The 27,251-nt window shown below is 50.1% G+C and overlaps 1 protein-coding gene across 3 annotated transcripts; it reads right to left on the minus strand.

Moving 5' to 3' along the window:
• Positions 1-893: 893 nt before the first annotated feature.
• On the minus strand, positions 894-26,178 carry OTUD5 (OTU deubiquitinase 5). Of its 3 annotated transcripts, none has more exons than XM_045505149.2 (9): positions 24,728-26,178; positions 15,765-15,855; positions 8,118-8,182; positions 7,874-8,030; positions 7,630-7,778; positions 4,176-4,379; positions 2,473-2,674; positions 2,271-2,384; positions 894-1,973 (listed from the first exon to the last, which is right to left on the minus strand). In XM_045505149.2, the coding sequence occupies exons 1-9, from the start codon at positions 25,319-25,321 to the stop codon at positions 1,849-1,851; spliced, it is 1,701 nt and encodes a 566-aa protein (XP_045361105.2). In that variant the 5' UTR covers positions 25,322-26,178; the 3' UTR covers positions 894-1,848. The 3 variants fall into 3 exon arrangements, with proteins under 3 accessions (XP_045361105.2, XP_045361104.2, XP_010966445.2); XM_045505148.2 differs by having other exon boundaries at positions 15,765-15,858; positions 24,728-26,167; XM_010968143.3 differs by having other exon boundaries at positions 894-1,970; positions 15,765-15,858; positions 24,728-26,115.
• Between the last annotated feature and the right edge of the window lie 1,073 nt (positions 26,179-27,251).

The raw sequence follows: 27,251 nt of genomic DNA on the forward strand, positions 1-27,251 counted from the left end.
TCAACATCAGGATAACAAATAATACCCGCTTACATTTGAGCTCTCAGGATGTGCCAGGCACCGTGCCATCATACATTATGTTGACCATATGCACTCTCTCTCAATGCTCACAGCCAGAGAGAGTGTGAGGTAGTACATGGGACACTTGAAACTGAGAGCCTGTGTTGTGAGTCACAGTTAGAAAAAGCCAAGATTTCAAGCCAACTCTCCAACATACACGTGCTTGACCAGAGGATTCCAGAGACACCCTGCAGACAGCCACACCCTCACCTGTGGAACTGGACACACACTCTTCCATAGGGGTACCCCATTATTGAGGGACATCAAAAAAGACAACTGACAAAACCTGGGCTTTACCCCTAGGAAGGGCAGGGACAGAAGTTATCAACAGAACTGGGGAATGTGAACAAAAAAGGGTTTAGCTGTTCCCTAGCTTCTAAAACCCAGTGAGGGGGTCCCCTCTGGTCACTTCCACTAAACTCATGTTGCTAATAAGAAACCATTGTGCCTGTTTAAAGCATTTCCTCATCAAACAATCACAAAGAGCGAGCAAAAACATACGGGACAAGAGGCAGTCAGAGAAGTTGGAAGTTCAGTCCCTGCCCTCAAGCTCACAGTTCTCTGCTCCCATTACACCCCAGGAAATAGGGTGGGCAGGCTATATCCTGTGCCAATACCGAGGCAGGGACAGCGGGCAAAGACAGAGCTTTCTTGGTGGTAACACGTCCAGAAGATAGTTTAGTAAGCAGTGAATCAAATATGAACAAACTCTGGGCCCCCACACAGACCCTACTGGAGAGCATGCGGCCCCCAGAGGTCAAGCCAAGGCCTGTGCCATCACCGCCTCTGCCCAGAGGCCCACCCACCCCCTGCCCCACACAGAACAGAGGTGCTCAGGGGAAACTGACATTTGGTTTTATTGTGCCAAGGACATTACAGATGGCGGATCTTGTCGACACCTGCAGGGCACGGGTGCCCCATCTGCTGAGGCTGCTCCCACTCCCCACACTCAAATCCTGGGCGGCGGCCATGATCCTCAAAAGTGCCCCCCACCCCGAAAAAGACTAGTGGTGGTGGTGGAAGCATAAGGAATGCAGCGAGGTCAGTCTCATTGTCCAAAAAGCCCACTTGACACCTGCCCCCCTCGTCCCCATCCCCGGCTCACGCCCTAGACCCTGCCCACCTCCACAGAGCTGGAGGCCAGGGACAACAAACACATCTTTGTGCCCCCTCTGTGCCCCATGGCCTGCCTGCCCCCAAACCAGAGATGCCGCCTTCATAGAGCCAATACTGTTGTCTACATCACTTTTTGATTGAATGATTTTATAAGATAAAAGTACATTTTAATAAAGAAAAATTCAACATTGAAGGCTCAGACATTCTTGGGGGTACTGGGAAGGGGATATTCCCACTTCTTCCTCCCACCTCCCTGGCATCACTGTGGAGGTGGGGTGACAATTTTCTGATCTTGGAAAGAACTGGGGGCAGGGAGACTTCCCTCTGTCTGAATGTCTGTCTTCAGGGGCTGCCTGGCTGCCAGTTGGTTTGTCTCTGTGTGCCTCTCGCCTACCTTCAGCACCCTTGCCCGAGTCCCCTGTGGAATGCAGGGATGGTGCTGTGCAGGGGGCAAGAGGGCACATCAGCTGGCGAAGAGACAGGTGATGGTGGTTGTGGCAGCGATGAGAGGGCGCGCAGGGGTGGGCCAGCCAGAGGGAAGTGGGGAAGGAAAGGAGGGGAGAGAGGGAAGAAGGAAGAAGGCAAGAGGGAAGAAAGCCAAAGAAGGTGGGGTGGCACCGGAGGGCAGGAGTGGTGGGGGTTGGGAGACGGTCTCCAGTCTCTGGGTCTCCATCAACTCTTGTCTGGGGGTGGGTCTCTGTGCACTTTGTTTTTCTTCATACTGTCTAGGTATTCCTGTTGGGACACTGCCAGCACCGAAGCTAGGATCTCATCATCATCCCAGTCGTTCAGACCTGCTGGGCAAGAAGGGAAAAAGGATGACAGAGCACTCTCAGCCTGCCTTCTTGCCCTTCACTGACCCCTGGCTCTGGAGAGATCCCATCCAGGGATCTCATTCCTTTCTCCAAGGAAAAGGCTCCTCTGGGCCCACATCACCCCACTCAGAGCCCCTCTGGGACAGACCCTTGAGCCTGAAAGTCTCTTTCCCTGGGAGATGGCCAGAGGCTCCAGAAGCTCCCTCTCAGGACTTTCTGCTTCTTCCATCTCTCCCCAACTCCCAGCTGGTCCCTGGCCCCTAGACAGAGGAGGCTTACCAAAGGCAGAAGGGGACATCTGCTGAATGAGGGCCCGGCACTCCAGAGCAGGGTAGAGGGACACAAGGGGGGAAGTAGCCCGGTCGGCCCCTGTCGAGAACTGGCTGCTTGTACCTGGGGCAGATGGAGAGTCAGAGGCAGGGCCCAGGACCTAGGCAGGACCTCCTAACCCCTGCACGCTCCCTGCCAGCGAGTCACTGACCTGGTGCACAGGGTGAAGGAGGTTTGGCAAGAGCTAAGACAGTGCCTGGGGAAGGGGGCTTGATGCCCAACTCGGCATGCAGCTCAGGGTGCTCAGGAGACGAGGCTGAACTCCGCTGCCGCGGGGACCGGCTGGTCCACTCCTCTAGGCCACTGGAGGCTGCTGCAGTGGCAGAACTGCATGTGGCACTGGCTTTCCGGGGCTGTGGTGGGAGAGAAGGAGGTAAGTACCAACACCAGATGCAACACTCCTCTGCCCCATCCCCAAAGGGCTCACTCCACACCAGAATCCTGGCTATGACACAGCTTCTACATAGGCCACCATCATTCCTAGTCACACAACAGACCACAGGATGAAGGTAAGCTCCTTAACCCCCTTTCACATCCTTATAAAGCCAATCTGACAGGGAACCTGTTACCTCTACCTTTAAAGTAAATCCAAACCTATCCCCTTCTCACCCTCTCCTTTGCCAGAACCATCATCAGTCACCAAGAATACCACAGCAGCCTTCTCTTTGGCTGGTCCCCCTGCTTCCACCTTTGCCCCCTAGACTCCGTTCTACTCTTAGCAGTCTGGGGGATCCTGTTAAATCCTACGTCAGATCCCATTCTTCCTCTGCTCACAACCCTCTCATGGCTTCTGCCTCACTCAGAATAAAAGCCAAAGTCCTTACCACAGCCCACAAAAGCCCCTTCCAATCTGCTCCCCCCACCCCACTTTTCTAACTCCATCTACTACCACATTCTGTTCAGCCACACTGGCCTCCGGGCTGCTCCTGAATCACACCAGGTATGCACTTACCTCCGGGTCTTTGCTCCTGCTGGCCCTCTGCCTTCCCTGGCTCAGGCACTTAACTAATTTCCTCACCTTCTGCAAGCTTTAGCTTAAATCTCACCTGCTCTAAGGCTGACCCTGACAATGCAACTTAATATTGTGAACTCCCAGCCCTACTCAGCCCTACTCATACCCTTTACCCTGCTCTACATCTTCCATCCGTACCACCTCTCAATTAATTTATTCATTATGTTTACTGTTTATTTTGTTACACTCTACAAAGATTTAAGCACCAAAAAGACAAGGATCTGGGACTGCCCAGCTCACCAATGTACCCCCATACACTGAGAATACTGCCTGGCACAGACTTGCAATAAATATTTGTTCAATGCATTACTTAGCTCTCGACAACATCTATAATCACTCTAAACTCCTTGTGATTCCTCAAATGCCTGTCTGCCCTGCCCCACTTAAAAATTCAACCTTTCTGCATGAAGACTGACCAGAGCCCCCACCTTCACTGGTCTCCCAGCCAGGGTCAAGGATTCCACTGATGCATCTGTCTCCCTCAACAGATAGGAGATCACTGAGGGTGGAGCGGCCTGGACCTGATTTTACATCCTCAGCACAGAGCCTGGCACACAAGAACATCCAGCAAAAGCTTGTCCCTCTGAAACTACCCATGAATCCTGCATGTCACTACCAATGGCTGCCCTCCCTCACTCCTTAAAAAGAGCTTGTTCTGCACAGATGTTAAAAGTTCTAAGGCACAATGCCAAGACTAAGGCCAAGATCCTGTACAGACTAGGGTTAGGAGGTTCCTTCTCTACCAGATGTCAAAACCGCTTAATTTTATTCTGCCTGTTTTGGGGCAGAACATGGGAAGTAATGGGTTCTTGGCCAGTCTAGTAACAGAGCCCAGGACCCACCTGGCTGGGGCCACGGACTTGGCGGGCCTGTTTCTCTTGATCCCTCAGCCACTGCAGGTAGGATTCCCGAGCCACCTGCTCCTCAATGGCCTCGTTTGTGGCCTCCCAGTCTGTGGCCCGCTTCTTGTCTTCCAGCATCTGCTGTTCAATCCATGACTCCTCTGATGTTTTTATGGCATTCTTCATCAAGGACTGCTCTGCAAACTACAAGGGGGTGTGGGAGGAACAGGGATGTGGGGTGATAATCTGAAGTCTGGCCAAGAGCCAGAACTGGCTAGAGGAGGTGGGCCCACAGGCCTAGAAGAGAGGAAACAGGGAGGCAGGTACTCTTACTAAGCACCCCCCTGGGCAGGCTGCCTATCCATCAGGGACTGGGGGAAGGCAGGCTTGGGTTGTGGGACTTGTCATTTCAAACTCCTACACTCAGAAGCCCTGCTCCCAACCCCAAAACATCTCACTGAAGTACTAAGTCTGGGGTAGCCAGGTGTATTCCAGCTGAGGCCGGAATTTAAAGAAGCCTCACCCAGTGACAACTCAATTGCTGAGGCCTTCCTCACCTATTCCCAAATGGGACAAGGAGAAAAGACCACCTCAGAAGTTAGCTGTGTGTGCACAGGGTAGAGGAAGTATTGGGGCATTTAAGTGGACAAGAGGACAGTGCCAGTATGGTGTGGGGTGATATGACTTGTGGGACATTGTATCAGAGTGTGCTCTGTCAGGCTGTGAGACACAACAGATTTTTTAAAATGAAATAATGAAAAATATCAGTGCCTATCCCAGGGAATAAATTGAAGTATTGTTCAGTGATACTTATTTTAATGTACATACACACACCACATACCAATGTGTGTGTGTGTGCACTAAGTAATGATGTAAAATGTAATTTTTTTTACCCATGGGCAACAGCCCAAGTATGTAAAACTCTACGTTAAAATAAGCCAATTAAAAAATGTGCAAAAAAAATCTAAACATACAACTTCATGAAAAGATACACAAGTAAGCACACAAAAAGATGCTCAACACCATTTGTTATTAGGAATTGCAAATTAAAACAGTAAGGTACCTATCAGTTGAGGATACAGGTAAGAACTACAGCTTCATATAGAGACAGATGGTTACATACAGAAACATTTCTAGATAATGTGTATACACACAGATTAGTATACACACATATACCTCCTTGCTCTGTCAGCTGAAAGGGCCTAGAAGCAAGGATACCCCAGTAGCAAGGAGCACACTCAGTACCCAGATCACCTAGATCTTGGTTTCTAATAAAATTCTCCAATAAAAGGAATCAGGGTTCCTTGGAGAAATAGCTGGTTCTAGGACTGATGCAGGAAATACACAAGATGAGCCTGCAGCACCTTGTAGTGCCAGAAAGTAAGCACTCAAAACTAAAACAAAACAAAATCCCAAGACCTCTCCCCACCGCAAAAAATCACCACCAGAGTGATGGGGGTATTTCAAAGAGATGCAGGGACCAACTAAAAGAGGTTCCAATAGCCAAAACTGGAACAATTTGAGCATCAAAATATATAAAAATAGTATTGGATTATAACCCAAAGTGTAAAGCATAAAATAAATACCCTGAGTCCATACTGATATACATAAGTGATTGAACAAATTAATAAACGGAGGACAAGAGACAAATTTCCCTTGCAGAAGAATCCCAAAGAATTTATGTAGATACTCTGCTTTCAAGGAGATGAAGTATAACCCCCACTTCTTAAGTGTAGGCTGTGTATAATGACTTCCTTCCAAACAGTGCAGCATGGAAAAGGAGGTGGGGATGGAGGAAGAGTCATTTTACAGTGGAGAAAACTTGACAAACACCACTTCTGTCAGGTGATCAAGGTCAACATCAGCAGTCATAAATCATGTTCATAGGATATACTGTCAATATGATGTGATGAGAACAGCAGCTTACCACTATGATCTTTCTCCCTAAAACCCATAAACCCAGTCTAATCATGAGAAAAACATCAGACAAATTCCAAGAGAAACATCCTACAATATACCTGACTAGTACTCCTCAAAACTGTCAAGGTCACCAAAAACATGAAAGTCAGAAACCGTCACAAAGGGAGCCTAAGGAGACATGATGACTTTAGTTAATAATAATATATCGATATTGGTTCGTATATTATAAGAAATGTACACAGTCATCTGATACCTTAATAATAGTGAAACAGTGTGCAAGGGGGAGGAGGGTATATGGGAACTCTGTACTATTGTCTCAATTTTTCTGTAAATCTAAAACTATTCTTAAGTCAATAATTTTTTAATTAAATAAAAAAAACACTAGGGCATTCACATTTCTAACAAAAGAAAAAATAAAAGTTACGAGCAATCAAACCACAAAAAGTCATGGATGAATCTTAAATGTACAGTGTTACATGAAAGAAGCCACTGGAAAAACTACATATTGTGTGATTCCAATTATATGACATTCTAGAAAAGGTAAAACTACAGCCTGTAAACAGATCAAAAACAAGGAAATCAGGAGAAACTGTCACAGTCAAGAGGAGACCCAACAACTAAATTTAATATGGTATCCTGGATAAGATCATGGAACAGATAAAATCATTAGGGAAAAACTGAGGTAATTTGAATAAAGTATGGTCTTTAGTTAACATATCAATATTGGTTCATTAACTGACAAACATACTATGCTAATATGTTAATCATAGTGGGGTATATGGGAATTCTCTAAGCACAGTAATTGCATAAATCTAAAACTGTTCTGATATTAAAAATTTATTTAAAACACAAAACAAAAACCCCTCTATGTTGGAGAGTGTGCTGTTATTAGGGTATGTGTCCCAAAATGAAGCAGGAGCACTTTCTGTTTGTAGGAAGTGAAACCTGAATAGAAGAGATATCAAAACCCCCAGCAGGCAACTGTGTATGAATAGACAGAGAATGAGAATCTGTCAGTGTGTGCTGGGAAAACGTACTGCCACCTTCTGAGCACCTACTAGGCACCAGGTCCAGTGTTAGGCACTTTCTGCATCGGCTAAGCTGCCAGCCAGATTACTTACACAATCTGCCCTAAGTCCTACAGCCAGTAAGTGGCGGGGCCAGGCCGGCACTCCAAGTTTCTGTGACCACAGCTGTCTGTACCTGCTGAGGTTCGGAGGAGGATCCATGTGGGTGTCAAGACCCCCAGACCAAGCACTGGCTCACAGTTCCCAAATGTGCTCCATATCCCAAAATGCCAACCCTCAACAGGCACAAAAGATGGGTGAGCCAGCTCAGACAGGTAAACTGAGACCACAGAATGAGCCCTGAGAGATCACCTTGGGTAATTCCCTAATTTTACAGAGATGAGGCATTAGGGGCAAACTCAGAAAAGGGAAGAGGACATTTCTGTGGGCCAGGGGCAAAACAGACCCCAGCAGGGGTTTCTGGCCTCTATATTCAGCAGCCATTCTGAGCACAGGGATCTCCTTACCCCTGGTTTGAATGATGGCAGGCCCAGTCCCACGCCAATGGTGGCCTTGTTAGGATTCACCACTGAATTGTAGTGGATATTCCGATGGTAGCTGACACGGATGGGTTCATCCTCATTTTGATGGATCCCATGGAATGTGTTGATGGGTTCTGAAGAGAAAGAGGAGGGAGCACCCACAGTGGCCTAGGCGGGGCAGCCTCAGACCAGGCATGATCAGTCGCTCACCTACCCACCACCGAAGTACCTGTGCTGTATTGGTACACCTCCACGGGCCGGTTGTACATCTCTGCCATGGCCTGCATCTCAATGTGGTTGCCATGGCAGTTGTTTTTCCGCTTCCGGTTGATGTAGGTGGTGAAGTCCTCTGTGACGTAGTTGGAAAAGTAGTCAGCATTCTTCATCTATAGAAAAGATCAGAGGGTCAAGGTCTATGTGGAGAGGAGATCCTTCCACTCTGCCCCCACCCTAAGGCCTCTGCAAGGTCTCACCAGATAGTCCATGCAGTGCTTTCGTACAACCTCATGCATGTCCTGGTCTCCATAAACCTGGTCAGCTGCGGGGACAGAAGGAGAGGTTGGGGTCAGAGCTGCCACCAGAGAAGAGTTCCGAGTCACAGACTATCCTTGGGGCTGGAGGGTTGGGGGCCAGGGAAACTTCCTTTCCTACCCCAAGGTGTGGAAAGTTCTTGGCCTTGTAGGCTGGAATAGGGTCATGAAAAAAGAGGCAGACAGGGACAGTCTTTAAGAACAAGAGTACAGGTGAGAGGGACAAAACCACAGGCCTCTTGGGTAGATGAGTTTGTCAACAAACATTTACAAATCCCACAAGTGGCCTTAAGCACCACCCCACCCTTCACTCTTCACATGAAGAAACTGAGGCTCAGGAGTTTGTGGCTTGACCAAGGTCATACAGAAAGTTAGTCTGTGACAGCTTCAACTCTAGAATTCAGTTTTCCAGATTCTCAGGTATCAGCATGGCCTTTATAGGTTTAAAAAATGGAAAGGAAAAAATGGTTGTGGTAGGTACTAGCAAACTAAATGACCAGAGGTAAACGACCCAAGTGTTCCGAACTTCACTTGCCTCACGTGTAAAATGGGATCAAGCTGGGTAACTTCCTTTAATTCTCTTGTGGGATTAATGAGATGACAGGTGTGAAGTGACTAGCACTGGGCTTAGGACAGAGCAGTCACTCACAGCCCCTTTTCCTGTGGTGGGGCCTGAATGTAGGGTACACTGAGGTGAGTAAAATCCTGTCCCTATCTGCAAGAAGCATGTAGTCTATAAGAGAGATAAAACACATATGCACCTAAACTTAAGCTTAATTCAGGAAGGGCAGCCTGTGGCCCAAATGGGTTCAGGCGTCAGGGTTTTGGTCACAATAAGAACTAGGCTCCCTCTGCCTCGCTTGAGGTCTTCGTACATGTGGTTCCTTCTTTTTAGGATGTTCTTTCCATCCTCTTTGGTTGCCTACTTGTCAAACACCAATGAGTTCTTAAGACAGTTTCCTACCCTTCAGGGCACCTCTATCACCAGTTTTATCAAAGGTGTGTGCAGACGTCATTTGCCTGATCACACTGGGCTCCCCCCACTGAGGGCAGAGGGTGGTTTAAATCCAAGTCCACCCCTTGCTCAGAGCCTGATGCACTGCAGGAAACTGGAACAGTCTGCTGAGTGGATGGGTAGGCTGGGGGAGCCAGGAAGCCACTTCCCTGGGAAATTAAAGCGGGTTTGAAGATGAGGCACGCCTGTTGCCCTCTGGCTAAGATGAAGAGGGAATTTCCCTTTGTCTCCCCAGAGGACCGCTGCTCTGATGGGATCTCCCTAGGGCACTGGGGCCGGGGCAGGTCCCGCAGGGAACACTGCAGAGTACTTGCATGACAGCCAGTCTACCTCCTCAGTGAAGAATCACCAGAAGAACACCTTTGCTGCCCTACCCGTCCCTCTCTGGAGGGTTTTGTGAGATAAGGAGTAAAAGGCCGCTCTGAGATAGAAAATGGGGCCCATGTCTGTCTCAAGTCCTCTTGGAGGTGCAGAACTGAAGGTGAGGGGGAGTGGGGGTTGTGAAGGCGGGAAGGGGTAGCCCCTTCACCGATGTAAACAAGGATGTGGGTTCTGTGGCCACGCTCTCCCCCGCCCCCCCCCCCCAGCGGTACTTCCAGCAAGTCACATGCCCCGCGCACAGCCTGGGGGCCCCCTGCTGCTGCCTTTCTTAGAAGCCAGGACCACAGAACCCACTGTGGCTGCCTGAGCTGCTTGAGGAGCTATTTCTGTAGAATAAACTTGGGGTGCCAAGGAGACAGGGCTGTCAGCAGCTGCAGTAAACAGGAACTGAGATGGGAGCGAAGGGGTTAAATAGAAGTCAGTCTACCAAGCTCAGGGAGGTGGCTGAGATGTTCCTAGGGAAGGGTCAACAGGCATTTCCAGGCGTAGGAGATAGATTTACCTGAACTAGATGCCAGATGCAAGAAGTTGGGGGAAAGAGGGGAGACTATTGGACAAGGAAAGGAGGTGGCAGAGGTTCCCCCCATTTCCCTGCCACTGACCCCTTTGCCTGGCAGAAAGGCTCTGCTGCCTCCTAGCTGTGTGGTACTGGGCAAGGCCTTTAACCTCTCTGAACCACAATGTCCTCATCCATAAAGTGGGGAGAGTAACTCCTCTTTCTCTCATGGGGCGCTGTCAAGACTATAGGGGGTGGTCTGCCAAACACCGAAGGCATACTAAATGTTCCAGAGACAGGGCTCTGTTTGTCACAAGGAGAACGATGACTCCTTCAGATAGCTAGCCACCCATAAGTCAGCTAGAATGTCACCGGAACCACTTATTAAGCCCTTCCTCATTTCTGTTGCACTTCCTCAGCTAGAGGAAAGCCCCAAACTTGGAGTCTAGGCTGCCCCTCCTCGTGCAGGCAGGACTGGCTCTCTACCTTTACTGAATCCAAAGGTCCACAGGTCTACCTTCTGTGCCCGTAATTCAAATCTTTAGCAACCTAAATAACATCAAATCAATAACATAGGCCTCACAAAATAGGGTCCTTAAGTGCAGGCAAGGTATGACCTTTCCTACTTACCTATAAAATGTAAAATATCGCCTTCTCTCCTCAATTCTAAGATGCACTGATAGGTGATACAGTATGTGTATTTAATCATAGCTTTTGGAGGGGGGAACTCACTTCACTGACTATAAGATGTACCCTAATTTGGAGATCATCAATGTGGAATAAAATGTGCATCTCTGAACTGAGGAAACAGAGCAACTACTTTGCCAATGAGGTAGAGTAGAAGAATCTTTTCAGTGACATAAGGCAGGAAAAACACCCAGTATAGGGCTAAGAAGACAGGAAGTCCTCACTGAAGAGATGCTTGTCTGACTTTGCCAGCCCCACCTCTGTCCTCTAGAAAGCCCTTCTCCTCCCAAAAGGTTTGAACATGGGACTAGGGGCTGAGGTAGACTTCCCAGTGGGGGCTAAGGTGGGGGAAAAGGGCCCAATGGACCTGCAGAGGTAGGGGAATTCAGAGCACTTGTTTTTATAGAAACCGAAACTCCTCCTCCTCTTGCTGACACTGCACTTGTGGGCAATCTGCACCTGCTCTTCCCTCCCAGAGTCCAGCTGGAAGGGGGTCCCCCACTACCTCACCTCTGTCCCCAACCCAAACAGGGCTCGGGAAGCCTCAGCACAATATGAAAATTGGTTCCACCAAGGCTCAAGGTTCACATTCCATCCTCACCCAAAAACCCTACTTTACCCAGGAGGGATACTGAGTACAGAAATATGGCACAGCTGGCCCAAAGTCACACATTTGGGAGGGTGAAGGAGAGCCCAGAGGCCAGGCTTTCAAGGAATAACTGGTAACTTCAAGCACTGATTCCCCAGGTGACATTACCACCACCTCTAATCCAGCTGTCACCTTAGCCACTTGACTCCCTGGGCCAGGCCTGATCCTGCCTGCCTCAGTTTCCCCACCAGCACAAGCAGGAAGCAGCTGTAACCCAGGAAAGGCCTGTGAGTGGGCAGAGATTACAGGTATCAGGGGCTGTACCCCTCACTAGGGCCACAGAGGTCAGCATGAACTTTACCCTCCCACACCCCACTTCTGTCCTTTCTCTGAACATACAGAGACACCAGCATAGAAATGCACATGTGCACACACAGAGCCAGCAGATCCTGCTAAAGATGTTCCCTGAAGTCAAACAGCCACACAACAACCCTCACAACTACAGAGAATAATCACACTCAACAAGTAGATGCCCTTGTCACCAACCAGGCAAGACTAAAGGCTGGATAAGATGCGAGGCTGAACAACCCCTCACCTCCTTCCTAGCCTTTGCCAGGGGTTAGTAGGAGAGGGGAGTAGCCACTAGCTCTAACGGACTTGCCTCAACCTCCTTCCCCTGCTGCCCGGGAGAAGGTCTCTCAAACCTCTGTAATCCTTCCTCGTCAGGTTTCCTAAAATGTAGTCAGTATTTGCTGAGGAATTATGTGGATGAGCAAGACAGGAGAGCCTGGACTATCTAAAGGAGTTTAAGTACAAGGCCCTACCATTTGTTCTAGAGGCACCTGGGAATTGCCTCCCTGCCAGGCTGCTGCCTGCCTGCCTGCTAGAAGAGCCACAGCAAGTTCCACTGAGGACAAAAAAGGAAGTCTGGTATCTGCAGGCAATATGAAAACAAACCACATAAATGTGTGTATACATAGCAGCACGGGGAGACAAGACCGGGTCTGTTCCCCACTTCTCTCCTGGATCCACTGAGGAGATGAACCAAGAAAAAGGCCGCACCGGCCTGTCAAGTAGCTGTGGTACATACCTGGCCTATGGCCCCAACTGCCTCACTCTCAGTGGGGGAGACAACAGAACTCGGCCCTCTCAATAGTCTGGTCTCAGAGATGCCTGCTACTCTACTCAAGAATTCCCACTGCAGGGGTGGCAGCCAGGGTGGGAAAAAAAATCCCCACTGCAAAGATGGGAAAACTGAAGGAGGCAGGGCAGAGAGAGATCAAGGAAAGCTGGTGTACATGGTGGCCCATGGGATTCTTCTCCTGGGCTGGTTCAACCTTAAACACCAATGTTCTGATACTGGCTGTATGACCTAGATAATAGGGCCTTGGCTACCTCTTGAGGCCTCAGTTTCCCATTTATGAAACAGTCAGAATTGATCTGAGATCAATGCTGATAGCCCATGTTCTAAGACTAAAAGGCCCAGAGCAGTGGGCCTGGCTGATGTTTGAGCCCCATCACTGTAACACACACAGCCCCAGCTGCATCCCCATGGCCCATGCAGGCACAGACACGTGTGGCCTCTACTCTGCCCACAGAAGCCAAGACCAAGGCCAGGGCCAGGGCCAGAGGTTTTTGCTGAGTCAAAGCCATATGGGGAGAGGGAGGGAGGAGAGATGCAGACTCACGTTTCTAGGAGGAGGTTATCTGAGCATAGCAGGGGCAGGGTGGACCACAGGATACCTCTGAGACCCAGGCTCCCACTTCCACTCCACCCAAGTCTTTGCTGATGCTCACAAATCTCCAATAGGGGGTGGCGGAAGAGAGAATTGGGCACAAGCAGTGGATACTGGTTTACACTAGGGACACCCAGATCTCAGAGGCAAAATAGAGGGTAGAAACCCATCTGCCTCAGGGTTCCTAACAGTAGAGGACTACAGCCTCCTAGCTGGAAGAAGTAAGGCCCAGAGAGATCAAGGAATACATTTGAGGTCATCCAGCCAGTTGATAGCTAAACTAAGAAGCTAGGGCGTTCCTAGGGTCACAGAAAGAATGTGTCCTTTGGAGACATCTGGATTCCCATGCCAGCTGTGCCATTAATGACCCTGAGCATGTCATTCCCCTTTCCTGAGCCTCAATCTTCATTCCTGTCTCATGGGATAACAATCCCAATTTTGCAGGTCAACGTGAAGCACCCAGCAGAATGCCTAGCAAACAGTCAAAGTCAAGGAACAGAGCATCCTCTGTGTCCGCAATCCCCACTCCAACTCTAACCCTCAGTTATGTGCTCCTTCTACTATTCAACGTGTGGCGGGAAGTTAGAACCCGGAGGCTTTCTTACCAGAGCCTAGGGCAACTACCGCCTGTCCCTGTCCAAGCTAGGCTGGAAACAGAGGAGCAGCAGAAAGCTTGAGGACAAAGTTCCCTTCCCAGGTACATGTCCTGTGTGCTCTGCCCCAGAGAAACCTCCAGATGAGGCCTAGAGACCCAAGAGTCATGTACTTCTGGGGGAGAGGCCGTGGGGCTTCTGAGGTTTTACGGAGAAAAGCCAAGGGCAGCCCAGTCAGGGAAAATGTGTAGCCATTGTGCTGATAGGGAAAGGCCTTCAACCTGTCGTGGTCAGCTCTTCCTGTAAGCTCAGGCCCCTTACTGGAAGGCCCCAAAGAGGGGGAAGGGTCAGAGTGTGTTTTAGGAAAACAGCTAGATGAACACACACAAATATTGTTCTTAACGTGGGTTACTGCCCAGCCAGGTCCTCACTAGCCCTGAGACCTGCCTCAAAGACCACCCAAGACCCACATGCCCAGCTACACTCTTTGACCCTCACTCCTCCAGCAGCCCTGCTTACCCCACATCCAGCCTAAGGTCTCAGCACAGGGCCTAGTACCTAATGGGCCCTCACCTTTTCTTTCTTTGCCTTCCTTTGGTCCAAAATAACCCCAAACCTAGCTCTTTCTCTAGGGAACATCCCAGGGAGAACATAGACTTGAGCCACAGGATCGGAGGGTTGGGAATTTTCCCAGCCCATCAGAGTCCACTGCGGGGACCTCTTCTGCTTGGTAGAATGGGGAGACAACCACTCACCCCACTTAACTTTCACTCACTTAAACACTCGTGGCTCTGAGGTACCACTGAAAACAGCATTCAGGCTTTATCAATGCTATTGTCCCATGAGGGCCTACTATATGTCAGACACTAAAGAGATCTACTAAAGTAATCTCATTTAACCATTATAACATGGTGTCTTTTAGCCTCATGTTATAGACAAGGAAAATTGGTTTAAGGTTCAAGACAAAAAAAAGATGTGTGTGCTCAAGGGCACACCAAGAATCAGTGGTACAGCCAGAAGTGGAGCCTGAGTCAGTCTAGCCCACCAGCAGACATGAGGGGTACCCACACACTGAGAGAATAACAGACCCAGAAGGGATTCAAGGAGCCCTTCAGAATCAACATCATTTCACAGATGGCAAAATGGAAGTTATGAGTCAGGGCCAGAACTAGAAGGGACTTCTGATTCCCAGCTCAAAGCTCCTATCGGAGGGTACTTTTCCTCGGGAGATATCAGAGCTCCAGATATCGGAGGATCAGATCACACTTCCAGCTTTCCCTGGACACCAGCACAGGACCTCACAATTGCTTACTGAGTGTCAGATTCAGAGTCAGAGGTGCTTCAAACATCTAGTTCAGACTGGATGGTAGATGGTATTAAGGAATTATTAATCTTGTTAGGCATGATAATGGCATTTTGGTTATGTTAAAGGAGAAAGACAGAGTCCTCATCTGTCAGAGAAACATACAGACATATTTACGAATGAGATGATCTAATGCTGGCATTCTGCTTTAAAAATACTCGTTTCAGGAGAGTGAAAAAGAGTGGGTGGGGTAGTGATGAAATAAGGCTAGCAATATGTTAATGACTATTTTGAAGATGAATGATGGGTACATGAGGGTTCACTATTCTCTCTACTGAACAGCAACGTGCTGTGGTTAGGAGCATGGGCCTCAGACTAACCTAATCCAGAATGCGACTCCCGACTTTACTGAGTACTCTCTGACCCTAGATAAGTCACTCCCCAACTCCGAGCCTCTCTGAGCCACTTTTCTCATCTGTCAACTGGAAGCAAGTGTCCTATACTTACCTAACTTGGGAGAGAATCAAAGGATTCCCTATAGTGCCTGACAGAGCGCCCTTCCCTAAGTAATGTTATTTCATCACTACCATTGCTGTTGTTGTTATTCTCACAGCACCACACTGCTTCAGGACCGAGGGTTAGAAGCCAGATACTAACTCGAGACTGGGGCCTGGAGTCCCTAAAAAACCAGCTAGCTCTGCCCCCAACCCTGTCATGGAAATTACTCCTAACAACTGGGACACAGCTCAGGGGCAGCCTTAGGCCCTTGAAGGCTGAGGCAGAGACTCACCGACAGCCCGGAAGAGACAGGCGCCGTCCTCCTTCATCTGCTTGATGATGAAGCCCTTCTTGTCTCGCAGGGCCTTTTCAAACCAGTGCTCCTGCTGGAGGGAAGAGGGGGGGGGGTCAGCAACAGGAGAGGCCTGTACCCCCTCCCCAGGGCACTGCCCTTGAGCTCCCAAGGGGCCCAGCTGATTAGCTGAGAGGACACTGGGCAAGGTCAAGCCCTCAGCCCTGCCTGACCACTCCGTGCACATGGAGCAGGAGGCGACCCTTTCTTTTAGGGAACTCAGTTGCTGTGTAAGCAGAAGACTTGCTCCCAGAGGGGCCTCAGCTGTCCTGAGGGCAGAGGCCCCATCTGCATTCTGACCCCTGCTGACCATGCTGGGAATCCAGTGCTGGGCCTTCCCCAAGGCAGCCAGAGGCCCAGACTCAGCAAGTGCCTGGGGGGAGAACCTGGCTCTATCTCAAGGAGTTTCACCTGGGGAACCTCTAGCCACTTTAGGGGAGATGTTGAGGAGGGAGTGACTGGCAAGAGCCTAGATCTCAAGCCCCACATATAGCTAGGGAATTCCAAGATACATTGTGTAAGGCAAGACGTATGCCAAGTATGATCTCACTTGTGATTGAACACATTTAACACATGCACACAAAGTTGGGAAGGCTATACAACAAAGTATTATCCTTAAGGGTTGGTATTACAGGTGATTTTACTTCACCACCTCCTTGATAAGATATATATACAATACCTTACTCAAAATTCAAAAAGCTTTAAAAACCAAGTCTTTATCTAACCTGACCCAAGCTGACAAGAACCTATGGAGATGAATATGCATACATTCCTATGCAGAAACATTTAGCTGTCTAATCAAGAGGTGTTGCTACAGACCCCACCGGAGATGTTACATAATACACAATATACACACCAGTAGTCTTTCCCAGATTCTAAAGTTTTTCTGAATTCCAAAGCACATCTGACTCTGAAGGCTTGGGTTAAGTAAACCTGTACAAATGTGTACTTTCAGATTAAAAAAAACAATGTAGAGATGAATAGGCAGAACACAGAGGACACCTAGAGCAGTGAAACTACACTATATGACACTATAATGGTGGTTACATGTCATTACACATTTATCCAAACCCACAGAGTGTACAACACCAAGAGTGAACCCTAATGTAAACTGTAGGCTTTGAGTGATGGATGTGTCCATGTTGGTCCATCGATTGTAACAAATGTACCACTTTGGTGGGAGACATTGATAATGGGGGAGGCTCTGCATGTGAGGGCAGGGGGTATATGGGAACTCCCTGCACCTTCTGCTCAATTTTGCTGTGAACGTAAAACTGCTCTAAAAAATAAAGTCTATTAAAAAAAAAGTACACGTGTCACTTAAAACATATTTTCCATCTCAAAACAAAACAAACCAGAAGCAGCTGACTTTCCCAGCTTCCTTGCGCCCTCTGCTGGCCACCAGAAGAAGCCAGTCTAAGCCTGCATCAGGCCTAGGGACCAGAAATCTCAAGGCTCCTCCTCAAGGACACCACCCAGCCCAGGGATTTATAGTATCCGGGCTAATGCCGATCAGACAAAAAGGATCACCTCTCTGAAGGCCATTTTTGCCCAGCTCAAGTGAGAGAAATTCCTGGCAAAGTAGGAAACACAAGGTTTAGAGGTCAAAAGCTCTAGGTTCCAACCCCAGTTCTATCATTTACTTGCTTTATGATTTCAGATAAGCTACCTGAACTCCCCAAGCCTCAGTTTCCTATCAGACTGGGGATATGTGATCTGCTTGACGGAGCTGTCAAGAGACTCAGAGGAGCTTCAGGATCTGAAAATGTTTTCTAAACAACATACCACACACTAGTGACAGAAGGGCTCACCAGTAACAGAAGGGCTGAGACCAGCAGAGACAGATGATGTACAACTGAGAAGCCCTTATAAAGTCCCAGGTGAGTGGCTACACAGGAAAGGATAAAGAAGGGGTAACAAGGGAACACCCAGTAGCCCCACTGTCAGGGCTTACACTCCAGGAAGGTGTGGCTGGCTATCCAGAGATGACAAAGGCACCTGGAAGCCCTTAATGGGCTTCCATAGGCAGCACAAAGACTCTTGTTTGTGTGCAACATTCCAGCAGTCCCTCCTTCCCCAGAGGCTATGGACTAGCACACTCAAGCCAGTTCCCCTATCTCTGTCCTACAGGGTCAGCCATCTCCCAGCACTAAGGCGCCTACCCTAGCCAGGGGTCTCCAGGAGGGAAGCTGCAACTATGATCACAGCCCCAGGTTGGACAGAAGTTCCAAAAAACCAGGGCACACAGCAACCTCCTGACCTCAAGTATGTGTGCGTGTGGGGGGGGGGGGATTGAGAGGAGAAAAGGGATCAAAGAAGACAAGAGGAGCTCCTACTTATTCATCCAACAAAGATTTACCTGGCAGCTACCAAGTCAGACCCTGGGCTGGTGATGAGGACAAAAAAATGAATCAGACTTGGTCTCAACCTCGTTAAGTTCATAAACTGCTAGAGGGACAGGGAAACAGGTGATGATCACACACAAGTGTGAGCAGGGCTTTGAAAGAGGTGAACACAGGAGTGCTGTGAAACAGAGGAAGAGACCTGGCTAGTCACTAAGGCTGAAAGGAGATGCCACCTGAGTAAAGGATTAAAACACCAAAACCTCCAGAAATGCTTGTTAATTGGATAAGAAATCACTTCTGCCACCCCAAGGATGACAGAGACCCAACAATGAGTTCAGGAGAGCTAAAGTCCTGGATAGGAGTAGGCAGGTAAGTAGGCCAGGAAAAAATATGAATTCATATTAGCTGAATGCCTTCCCATGCCAGGTACCAGATGCAAAAGGTGACCTCGTTTAATTGTCTTTACCACAGCCCAGGTGGCAGAAAGCATCATCTTCATTTCACAAAGGGAGAAAAGAACTGGGGTTTGGGCACCAGCAAAGCCTAGTGTTGAGGCAACAAGGGGAGCCCCATGAGCCACACCACGGAGATATACCTGGCAGCCCCTCCTGAGAAAATCCTGGTTTTTCCCTAAAAATGGAGGTCTGAGCACACTCTCCGCACAAGCATGTGCAAGGGCAGCCAGACTGATATCTGGACCTGGATCTGGAGGTCAGACCGCCAGCCACCCACTGGCTTTGGCACCAGCAGCCTTTGGAAATTGGGCTCCAGAACCCTTTCTCTGTCTCTCTGAGGGGAGGAAACAGGGAGGTCATGATCCTGGACTCCAAAAAGAGCCCAGAGTCCCGCTTCTAGCACAGTCTTTTCCTTCCCCTAGCTGGACAGAAGCCTCCAAGGTAGGTGCCAACTTAGAAGCTGTTCAGGAAAATGGCCCAGGAAGAAAGAGCTGATGGGAGTGAGACGTGAGAGCTGGCCCAACCACAGATACATTTAAGCTACATCAATGCTCTGGCCTAAGAAAGTCAAGTCCAGATCTTGAATCTTGCAAGACCACTGCTGAGCCTGTGGGTAACTCCCTCCCTACCTCTGAGCCTCCAGAAAGGGGCCAGGCAAAGCTCTCTGACACCAGGGAATCCTAGATGCAAGACTCTGCAATCTACTGGTCCAAAGGCACAAGAGAAGTTGAAGCAAGCTGTGGGACCCAAGTGACTTAGGTTCCAATCCAGTTCCACCAATCCCCTCAATTATTAACCATGTGATGAACTGCTCTGAGCTACAGTTTTCCAATCTGTGAAATGGGATAACAAACCTCCCAATAATAGGGATATAGAACAAACAAATACTACAGGACTTTGCCCAGTAGGAGAGCACTTAATGAGTTCTCTTCCTCTCCCTGGAAGGGAAACAAGAACACCCTTGTAGTAGGCTGAATAACGACAACCCAAAGGTATCAGGCCCTAATCCCTGGAACCTGTAAATGTTACTTCATAAGGAAAGGGGGTCTTTGCAAATGTGGTTAAAGATCTTGATATGTGGAGATTATCTTGGAGTATCCAGGTAAGACCTAAATGCAATCACGAGTGTCCTTAGAACAGCCAACGAAGACGCGATACAGATAGAACAGGAGACCACCCATACACAGAAGCCAGGCAGCGGTTGGAGTGATGTGGTCACAAACCAAGGAATGCTGGCAGCCACCAGAAGCTGGAAGAGGACTGCATTCTCCTCCAGAACCTCTGGATGGAGTGTGGCCCTGCCAACACCTTGATTTTGGTGCAGTAGAACTGATTTTGGACTTCTGGCCTCCAGAACTATGAGAAAATAAATTTCTGTTATTTTAAACCACCCAGGTAATTTGTCACAGCAGCCACAGGAAATGATTACAACCGCCTTGTAGCACTCCTTGGTGTGAGCCCTGGGCAACATGGCATGGCTCCCATCCCCCAGGACTCATCTTATTAGCATCCTTCCAAGGAAAGGGTTAGAATTAAGGCTGCAGGGGTCTGGAATCCTCCCTCCCAGCCTGGGAAGCTGCTGACCCTGCCTATCAATGAATGAGCTGCCACTGAAGTGGGGAGGAGGCAGGGGGAGATGGCAGCAGCAGTGGCAGCTCATGGACAGATGTCTTCCCAGAGCCCATGGCCAAGAGATGTTTAGTATTCTGGGCTTCACAGCTCTGTCCCAGCAAGCCTGGTGCCAAGACCACCCCTCTCTCCCCCTCAAACACCCAGGAACACTGGCTCGGCTCCACGGGCTAAACATAGGCAAACTCATCCAATGAGAAACACAGACATACTGCTCTCCAAGGATTAACACAAGCTCTCCAGGGCAGAGGAATCAGAAAAGAGCAAGGTCCCAAACCTATTGCCAGACCACTGCGAGGGTGGGGGGTGAGGGGGTGGTATTTAAAAAACGAAGATTCTATTATTCTGTAACAAAAAGCAATGAAGTACTGATGCGTGCCACAACACAGATGAGCCTTGACGTTATGCCAAGTGAGAGAAGCAAGTCACAAAGGATTGCATACTGTATGATTCCATTTATGTGAAATGTCCAGAATAAACAAATCAATCAAGACAAAAAGCAGATTAGTGGTTGCCAGGGGCTGACAGAGGATGAGAAGACTGGGGGATGATGATGATGATATGATGTAGGCTTTCTTTTTGAGGTGAAGAAAATGTTCTAAAATTATTTGACTGTGGTGATGGATGTACAACTCTGTGAACATAAACATAAACCACTGAACTGCACACTTTAAACTGGTGAACTGTATGATGTGTGAATTATATCTCAATAAACCTGTTTAAAAAGAAGCATACACACAAGGGCCTACAGCACTGGCTGGGGAGAGGGAAGCCGATAACTGCTTGAAACTTCATAGCACACCCACAAAAGCCAAGGGGCCCCACTCAAAGGGGGTAGGAAGCAGGGAATTAAAGAGAATACAACTAGCTTCAGAACAATGAGTCCAACCTCCCTCTTCACCATTACCCATTTTATGGATGGAGAAACCGAGGCCCAGAAAAGGGAACTGCCAGAAGATATAGGACTCAAACCCAGACCACCAGGCAGGGACCACTTCCTGCTATACCAATCTGCCTCCTCCCCAGACAAATCAGTAGGTTCCTAGATGCCAAATGGGCCCTTGCTAACAAAAATCAGTTGTTGCAAAGGCTCTTAAGAAGAACCCAGATGATCCTGGGGAAACTGCAAGAAAAGAATCAGCCAAGAAATGAGGTGGACCAGGTTAGGTATTCAGACTCTCAATAACCCTTGGCATGGGTGGACTTTTGGCAGCTAAGCAGGAGACCCTGGGGTCTGAGCTCAGGCCCACCCAGCTCCAAAGCCTAAGCTCTTTCTACACATGACTCTAACTCCATACCATCCAACAGGCAACCCCTGAGCTTATTCACCACAGTCCAGCAACCACAAAAATCACTTTTCACCAACCCTGAGCCTCACACTGACCAGGGCGCTTGTCCTGACCACCAAGCTTTGTTAGCTGGGAAGGAACAGAGGGGCAGAGGAGAGAGGGGAGGAACCCAGCTCTTCCTCAAAAGACACCCACCATTCTCTGTCACCTCCAGGTTCAAAGGGCTTTGGTGTGAGCTCTTTAAAATCCCAAAGCTAAGTGATACCTCCTCACCAGCTCCTTACCTGACCAACAAAGAAACTGAGGCCCAGAGAGCACAGGAAGAACTTTCCTGGTTCATCCAGCAAAGCCCCAGCAGAGCCAGAATGGGAACCCAAGTACCTTGGTTACAGTGCCAGTTTCAATTTCTCCTACCACATTAGCACACGGGTCCCCTTCTTAAAATGCTCTGTGGGGTCCTCAAGCTCAGGACACTTTCAAGTCATTCTTTGCACAGAGGAGACTCTCGGCAAGGCAGCCATGCCTGGGAAAGGAAACCCCTGACAACACCACCTTCCCAGCACTGAGACCCCAGGGTGCCAAAAGGGCTCCCAAAGGCAGTAGAGATACAGTCACAGCATCAAGACAGACAGGAAGTCTGAGTAGTCACAACAAGGACCACATTCACCATCTGGGATCCCTCTCAACAACTCCCCTCTTTCCCAAGGGATCTAATTGGCCTCCAGGTTACAAATGCCCCCAGTGATGATTCAGGACCAAGCCTGGGGCACCAGGAATAATCTTCCCTCTTTCAACCCCAAGTTGAACCAGGGGAGGCAAGGAGATGCATCTTCTTCCTCCTTTTGTCCCAAGAAGTGGGAGGACACAGAAGCCTCTCCCGTCATTGGGAAGGGAAGGTATCATGCAACCACAGAGCTTTACTTCCATGTTCTTAGGGGGACAATTACAAGGGAGGGACTCTCAGCCTAAAAGGTGCAATGGGGGTCTCAGGAGGTGTCTTTCTAGTCACCGCGGCAGCACGTGACTTTCTCTTCCTCTCTGTCCCTGGGACCAGGGAAGTATCACTCCTATTTCAGCGGAGAAGAAAAGGCACATTTTACCCTAACCAGCAACTCCTGGTCCTGACCTTGGCAGATGTTTTATCCTGCCTGGAGTAGTAATGGGTGGAAAGGGAACAAGGACAGGGACTAACGACAAGACCCTGGCCCCTGTAAAGTACAAAAAGATTCACCTGAGCAAAGGGGGAGAGGAATGTGGGTGGAGAATTTCCCTGGAGTGGGGGTGTCCCAAACCCATTCTCTGTCTCTAGTAAGAAACAGGCTTATTGAAAGCAATTCGGGAAGCTCAGAGTATTTCCCTGATCCTAGAAATGAGAAGGAAGCACAGCTGGGTCAGGGAGAGACTCAGAATATCTCCTGGTTCTTGAGAAGAGACTTCAGTCTTCCTCAGTAACCGACAACCTTCTCATAGAAAGTAAGGGGAACTTCCTAGACTGAGCCGGCTCAGGTAGAAGGTTCTTAAGACTGTGAAGAGCACCCAGGTCGTTCTGCCCAATGGGAGAGGTCTCAGGCCACACTGAGGAGGACCTCACACCAAAGGGGTGAGGGACCCAAACCCTTCCCTAAGGTGAAAGATCTCTTGTCCCTGAGGGGAAGCTCAGGCCCCTGAGAGGAGGCTCAGACTCTTTCCCTCAGAATCTCACCTTACCCATGTCCCCAAGGGAACAAGCAGTTCTCAGGACTTGGTTCACAAGTGGATGGTGGGCTTAGGCTCGAGTCACCAAAGCAGGAAATTTTATGTCTCTAAAAGGCCTCTATGACTGGGGTGTACATATGCTGTCTGAAGTGGGGTGACAGTACTCTCAGGGTAGGCTCAAGTCTCAGGTCCTAAGGTGGGGGAGGTGTCTCACGCACCTGAGGGAAAGTTCAAACTTGAGAGGGGAGACTCAGGACCCTACTCCCCAGGGACTCTATCCATGCCCCCAAGGGAGGGGTCTCAGGACTCAATTCTGGTGGGGGGAATCCTCCTGTTCCTGAGAAGTAACTTAAGTTCCTTGAGGGAGTAACCTGGACCTCATCTCTAGAGACACACTGGTCACTGAGGTATGTGTGGGTCTCTTGTCCTTGAGAGTGGTGCGCTCAAGTGTCCTTGGCACAGTGGGTCTCAGATCCCCAAAGAGAACACTCAGACACCAGTCCCTGAAGAGAAAAATCCCCTAAAGGCTTCTGTGGAGGGCTATCAGTCTCCCGAAGAGGCTTCAGACCCAGTCTCCGAAAGCCCCAGTCCATAAGCAGCAGGAACCCTAGGCTCCAGTATTCAAAACAGTGAGCCTCATTTTCTTGAAGAAAGGCTCAGGTCTGGGAGGGAGGATGGTCTAGCCCTTAAAAGAAGCTTAAGCTCCTAGAGAGGGATTCACACTCTTGTCTCCAAGGAAGTCTCAGACTACTGAAACGAAGCACAGATCCTTGTCACTTACAAGGTGATCTCATTTACCCTAGCAGAGTTTCTGGTCCCAGGGTGTTGGTTTTGACCTTTGTCCCCAAAGGGGAAGGGAATCTTAGGGGGATATGCATATGGTGTGTGTCAGGCCCTTGATTTCTGGAAGGAATCTAAGACCTCACTGCTGTGTGGTCCTGTGCTGTACCTCCCTGAGAAGGAGGTGGGGGTTGTCCTTCATAGTGCCTCAGACCCCTGAAAGGGTTTAGGTATCCTGGGGACACTCAGACATCTCTAATGTCTCCACCTTGTGTTACTCGGAGGGAGACTCCTAGACTCTTATCCCAGAGGAAAAGAAATGTCAAGCCACCAAACACAGACCAAAGTCCTCTGGAGAATCATGAGACTCCCCTCTCAGGAGGCATTCCATCCTGCCTGTCTCTCCTGGGGAGTTTCCACCTATTAGCCCTACATGATGAGATTCCACAGCCCAGAGTAACAACGATGGGTCCTAGAAAAGACCACAGACCCCATCTTTAAGTCGTCTATCTTCTGTGGGGCCCCTAACTCCAAATCCTTGGCTGAGGGAAGAGGGTGTTTCACGCACCCACCAGCAGGGAAAAGGAGTACCAGGCTCTGAGAGAAGATGTAGACCCCTTGAAACGACCTCAAAGAGCCCTCCTTAGGTCCCTACCCAATTTGGGGATCCCATCCACCACACCCACTCACCTGTCACCCCCCGCCCATACCTGCTCGACGGTTGCGGGGTCCATAGCTTCGATGCGAGCTGCAGCCGCTTCATACTCGTCCTCACTGTTGTAACCTGCGCCGACCTCCTCACGCTCCGGACTGCCCCCGCCAACCGCGCCAACCCCAGGGGCTTGACGCCGCCGCTTGCTGTGGCCAGGCCCTGAACAGCAGCCGCCCACGCCCACGGCGCCGCCCACGCCCACCACCACGCCCGCCGCGCCCACGCCCGCTGCTGCTGCACCCAACGCGTCACCCGGACCGCCGCCGGGACCGCCGGGGCCCCCACAAGGAGGAGGAGAGGCCTGCTGTGGCCGGGGGCCCGCCACGGCGCCGGGCGGCACGGCCAGCGCCCAGCGGTGGAGCGCACCCGGTGGCCCCGGGAGCGGGCCCTGAGGCGGTGGCGAGGCCCGGGGACGGGCCCCCACGACGCCCGAGTCACGGTCGCGGTCGCCGCCACCCACGCCCGTGCCGCCGCCGCCCACGCCTACACCCCCGCCGCGGCGCGGCGCTGGGGGCAACGGCCCGGGCGGCGGCGGCTCATTGGCGGGGTCGGCGTCGGGTGGCGGCGGCTTCTTTTTGGGGAGAATAGTCATGGCGGCAGCACCGAGTACCCCCCAGCAAACCGGACGCGGGGCACGCCGGGAGAGGACCCGGATGAGGGGGCTACAGTGGTGCGCGAAGCACGACGGGATCGGCGGGACCCGGATAAAGAGATCACAGCACCGGTTCTCGAACCGTCGGCGGTGCGAGGGTCACAAGGCAGGAGAACCCGGATGTGATGTCCTAGATGAAGGCACCGCGGCGAGCCTGTCGTAGCCTTTGCTCCAAGTCCAGCAAGTTATTGCTACGTTCGTTCCGGCCTTCGGCTTCAAAGGAAACAGAACCAAAACAAGCACCTCTTCGCCCCGCCCCCTCGCAGGTTCTTGAACTACCGGGTGGGGCCCCGGGAGTTGCGCACGCGCGCCGGGGCACAGCCCCGCCTCTCGTTCGGAAGTACGTGGGCAAAATCTTCGCCGCCGCCACAACAATTGCGAGCACCAACCAATCAAAGCGGCTGCGTGGGTCCTCGATGACAGCCACGGGCCAATCAGAAGCGAACGTTCGCCCTCCCTGCCCACCGTCTCAGATTTCAGTCAATGTCGGCACCCTCGTTCCTTGCCTTTCCTTTCGTCGGCCTGTCCCGCTCTTAACTTCTCTCCCCGGGGCTCTGACTCGCAGGCGTGGGTTCTGCGACAGGACAGTGTGGCGTTCCCCACGAGCGACAATTTTAAAATCACCTCCCTTCCGGGCTTCCAACTTGGCCGCAGTCAGCCGGACTGACTGGAAAATATCAACACTCCCAGGGCTTAGCAAGCCCCTAAAGCGTCAGTTCCTGTTCCACCTACCTGCAAATCCACTTCCGGTGGAAAGGCGGGCGCCGTTTCACCCTGGCAACAGGCCGAGCTCTGCGTGATTGGTTAAGACATGCCGTCTCTCACGTTGGACGGGCCAACCTTGGGACAGACGGACACCGTGGGGACAGCGGGTGTTTGGGAAGTAGACGCCCTCTCTGGCACCACCGCGCTCTCGCCCTCGCGTTGACCTCCTCGCCCCTGTGGCTAGTGCGCAGGCGCGGCACAGCCTCCCCCCCCCCCCGTTTTTTTCTTTTTTTTTTGCCCCTCCCCTGGAACTGAGTTTACCTGAATCGAGCAAAGTTTATGAACCAGCTCTGTCATCAACCAGCATCTCGCAATGAGATTGGGAAAATTCATGCTATTGAAAGGATGGCGAGCTAATCCTAGCTCTGCGCCTCCTGTCTGAGTGATCTCTGGCTAGTCGTTTGACACCTACCCCATCCTGAATTTCCACTTCTCTGTAAAATGGCAATGATAATTCCAATATAAGAATAAGAGGTTAATGCTTGCAAAGGGCCTGGTGCTGTGCCTGGAACACAGTAAGTGCCCAATAAATTAATCTGCTTGGCGGTGCAATGGAAAGGATCCCAGGTTTTGGAGTCTGGAAGACCTTAGTTCCAGGCACAGATGGACCATTACCAACTGTATAACTTTGAGCAAGTCACTGTGTCTCAAATTTGAGGTTTCCCACGTGTAAAACGGGAATATTAATGCCTACCCAGACTACCTCAGCGAGTAGTTAGGAAGTTCAGATGAGCTCACGAACCAAGGTGTTGTGACAGGTGAAGGCACCCTGCCTGTCCCATAAGCCAAGGTATACAACAGGCCATCACAAAGCTCTTCTGAGTGCCACTTAATCTCCCTTAAGATGCCAAATCTAGTTGAAGATCATTCCTGAAGGGTGTCAGTAATAAACAGACTATAGTGATGTTTTCTGCTCATGAGCCTTAATGGGAGGAGAAGACTCACGTTTACTGGGCTTGTTGTGTTTGGGGCACTGTGCCAAATGCCTATGCGTATTATCACATTGCATCTTCTCATGAGCCATATATCCCACTCCCTACTGGATATTTGTCCAGCGCCACACATCTAAAACTGAACTTATGAGAATAATTGTAGTTAACCTTCA

Source organism: Camelus bactrianus, chromosome X (genome assembly GCF_048773025.1).
Source record: "Camelus bactrianus isolate YW-2024 breed Bactrian camel chromosome X, ASM4877302v1, whole genome shotgun sequence".
Classification (NCBI taxonomy): domain Eukaryota; kingdom Metazoa; phylum Chordata; class Mammalia; order Artiodactyla; family Camelidae; genus Camelus; species Camelus bactrianus.

Excerpts from the sequence above, each read along its gene's own strand:
- OTUD5 (XM_045505148.2), bottom strand. The coding sequence starts at position 25,321 with ATGACTATTCTCCCCAAAAAGAAGCCGCCGCCACCCGACGCCGACCCC. Across the intron at positions 2,675-4,175 it reads AAGTCCGTGGCCCCAGCCAG|CCCCGGAAAGCCAGTGCCAC; the intron begins GTGGGTCCTGGG and ends CTCCCACCACAG. Across the intron at positions 1,974-2,270 it reads GATGTCCCCTTCTGCCTTTG|CAGGTCTGAACGACTGGGAT; the intron begins GTAAGCCTCCTC and ends CTTCTTGCCCAG.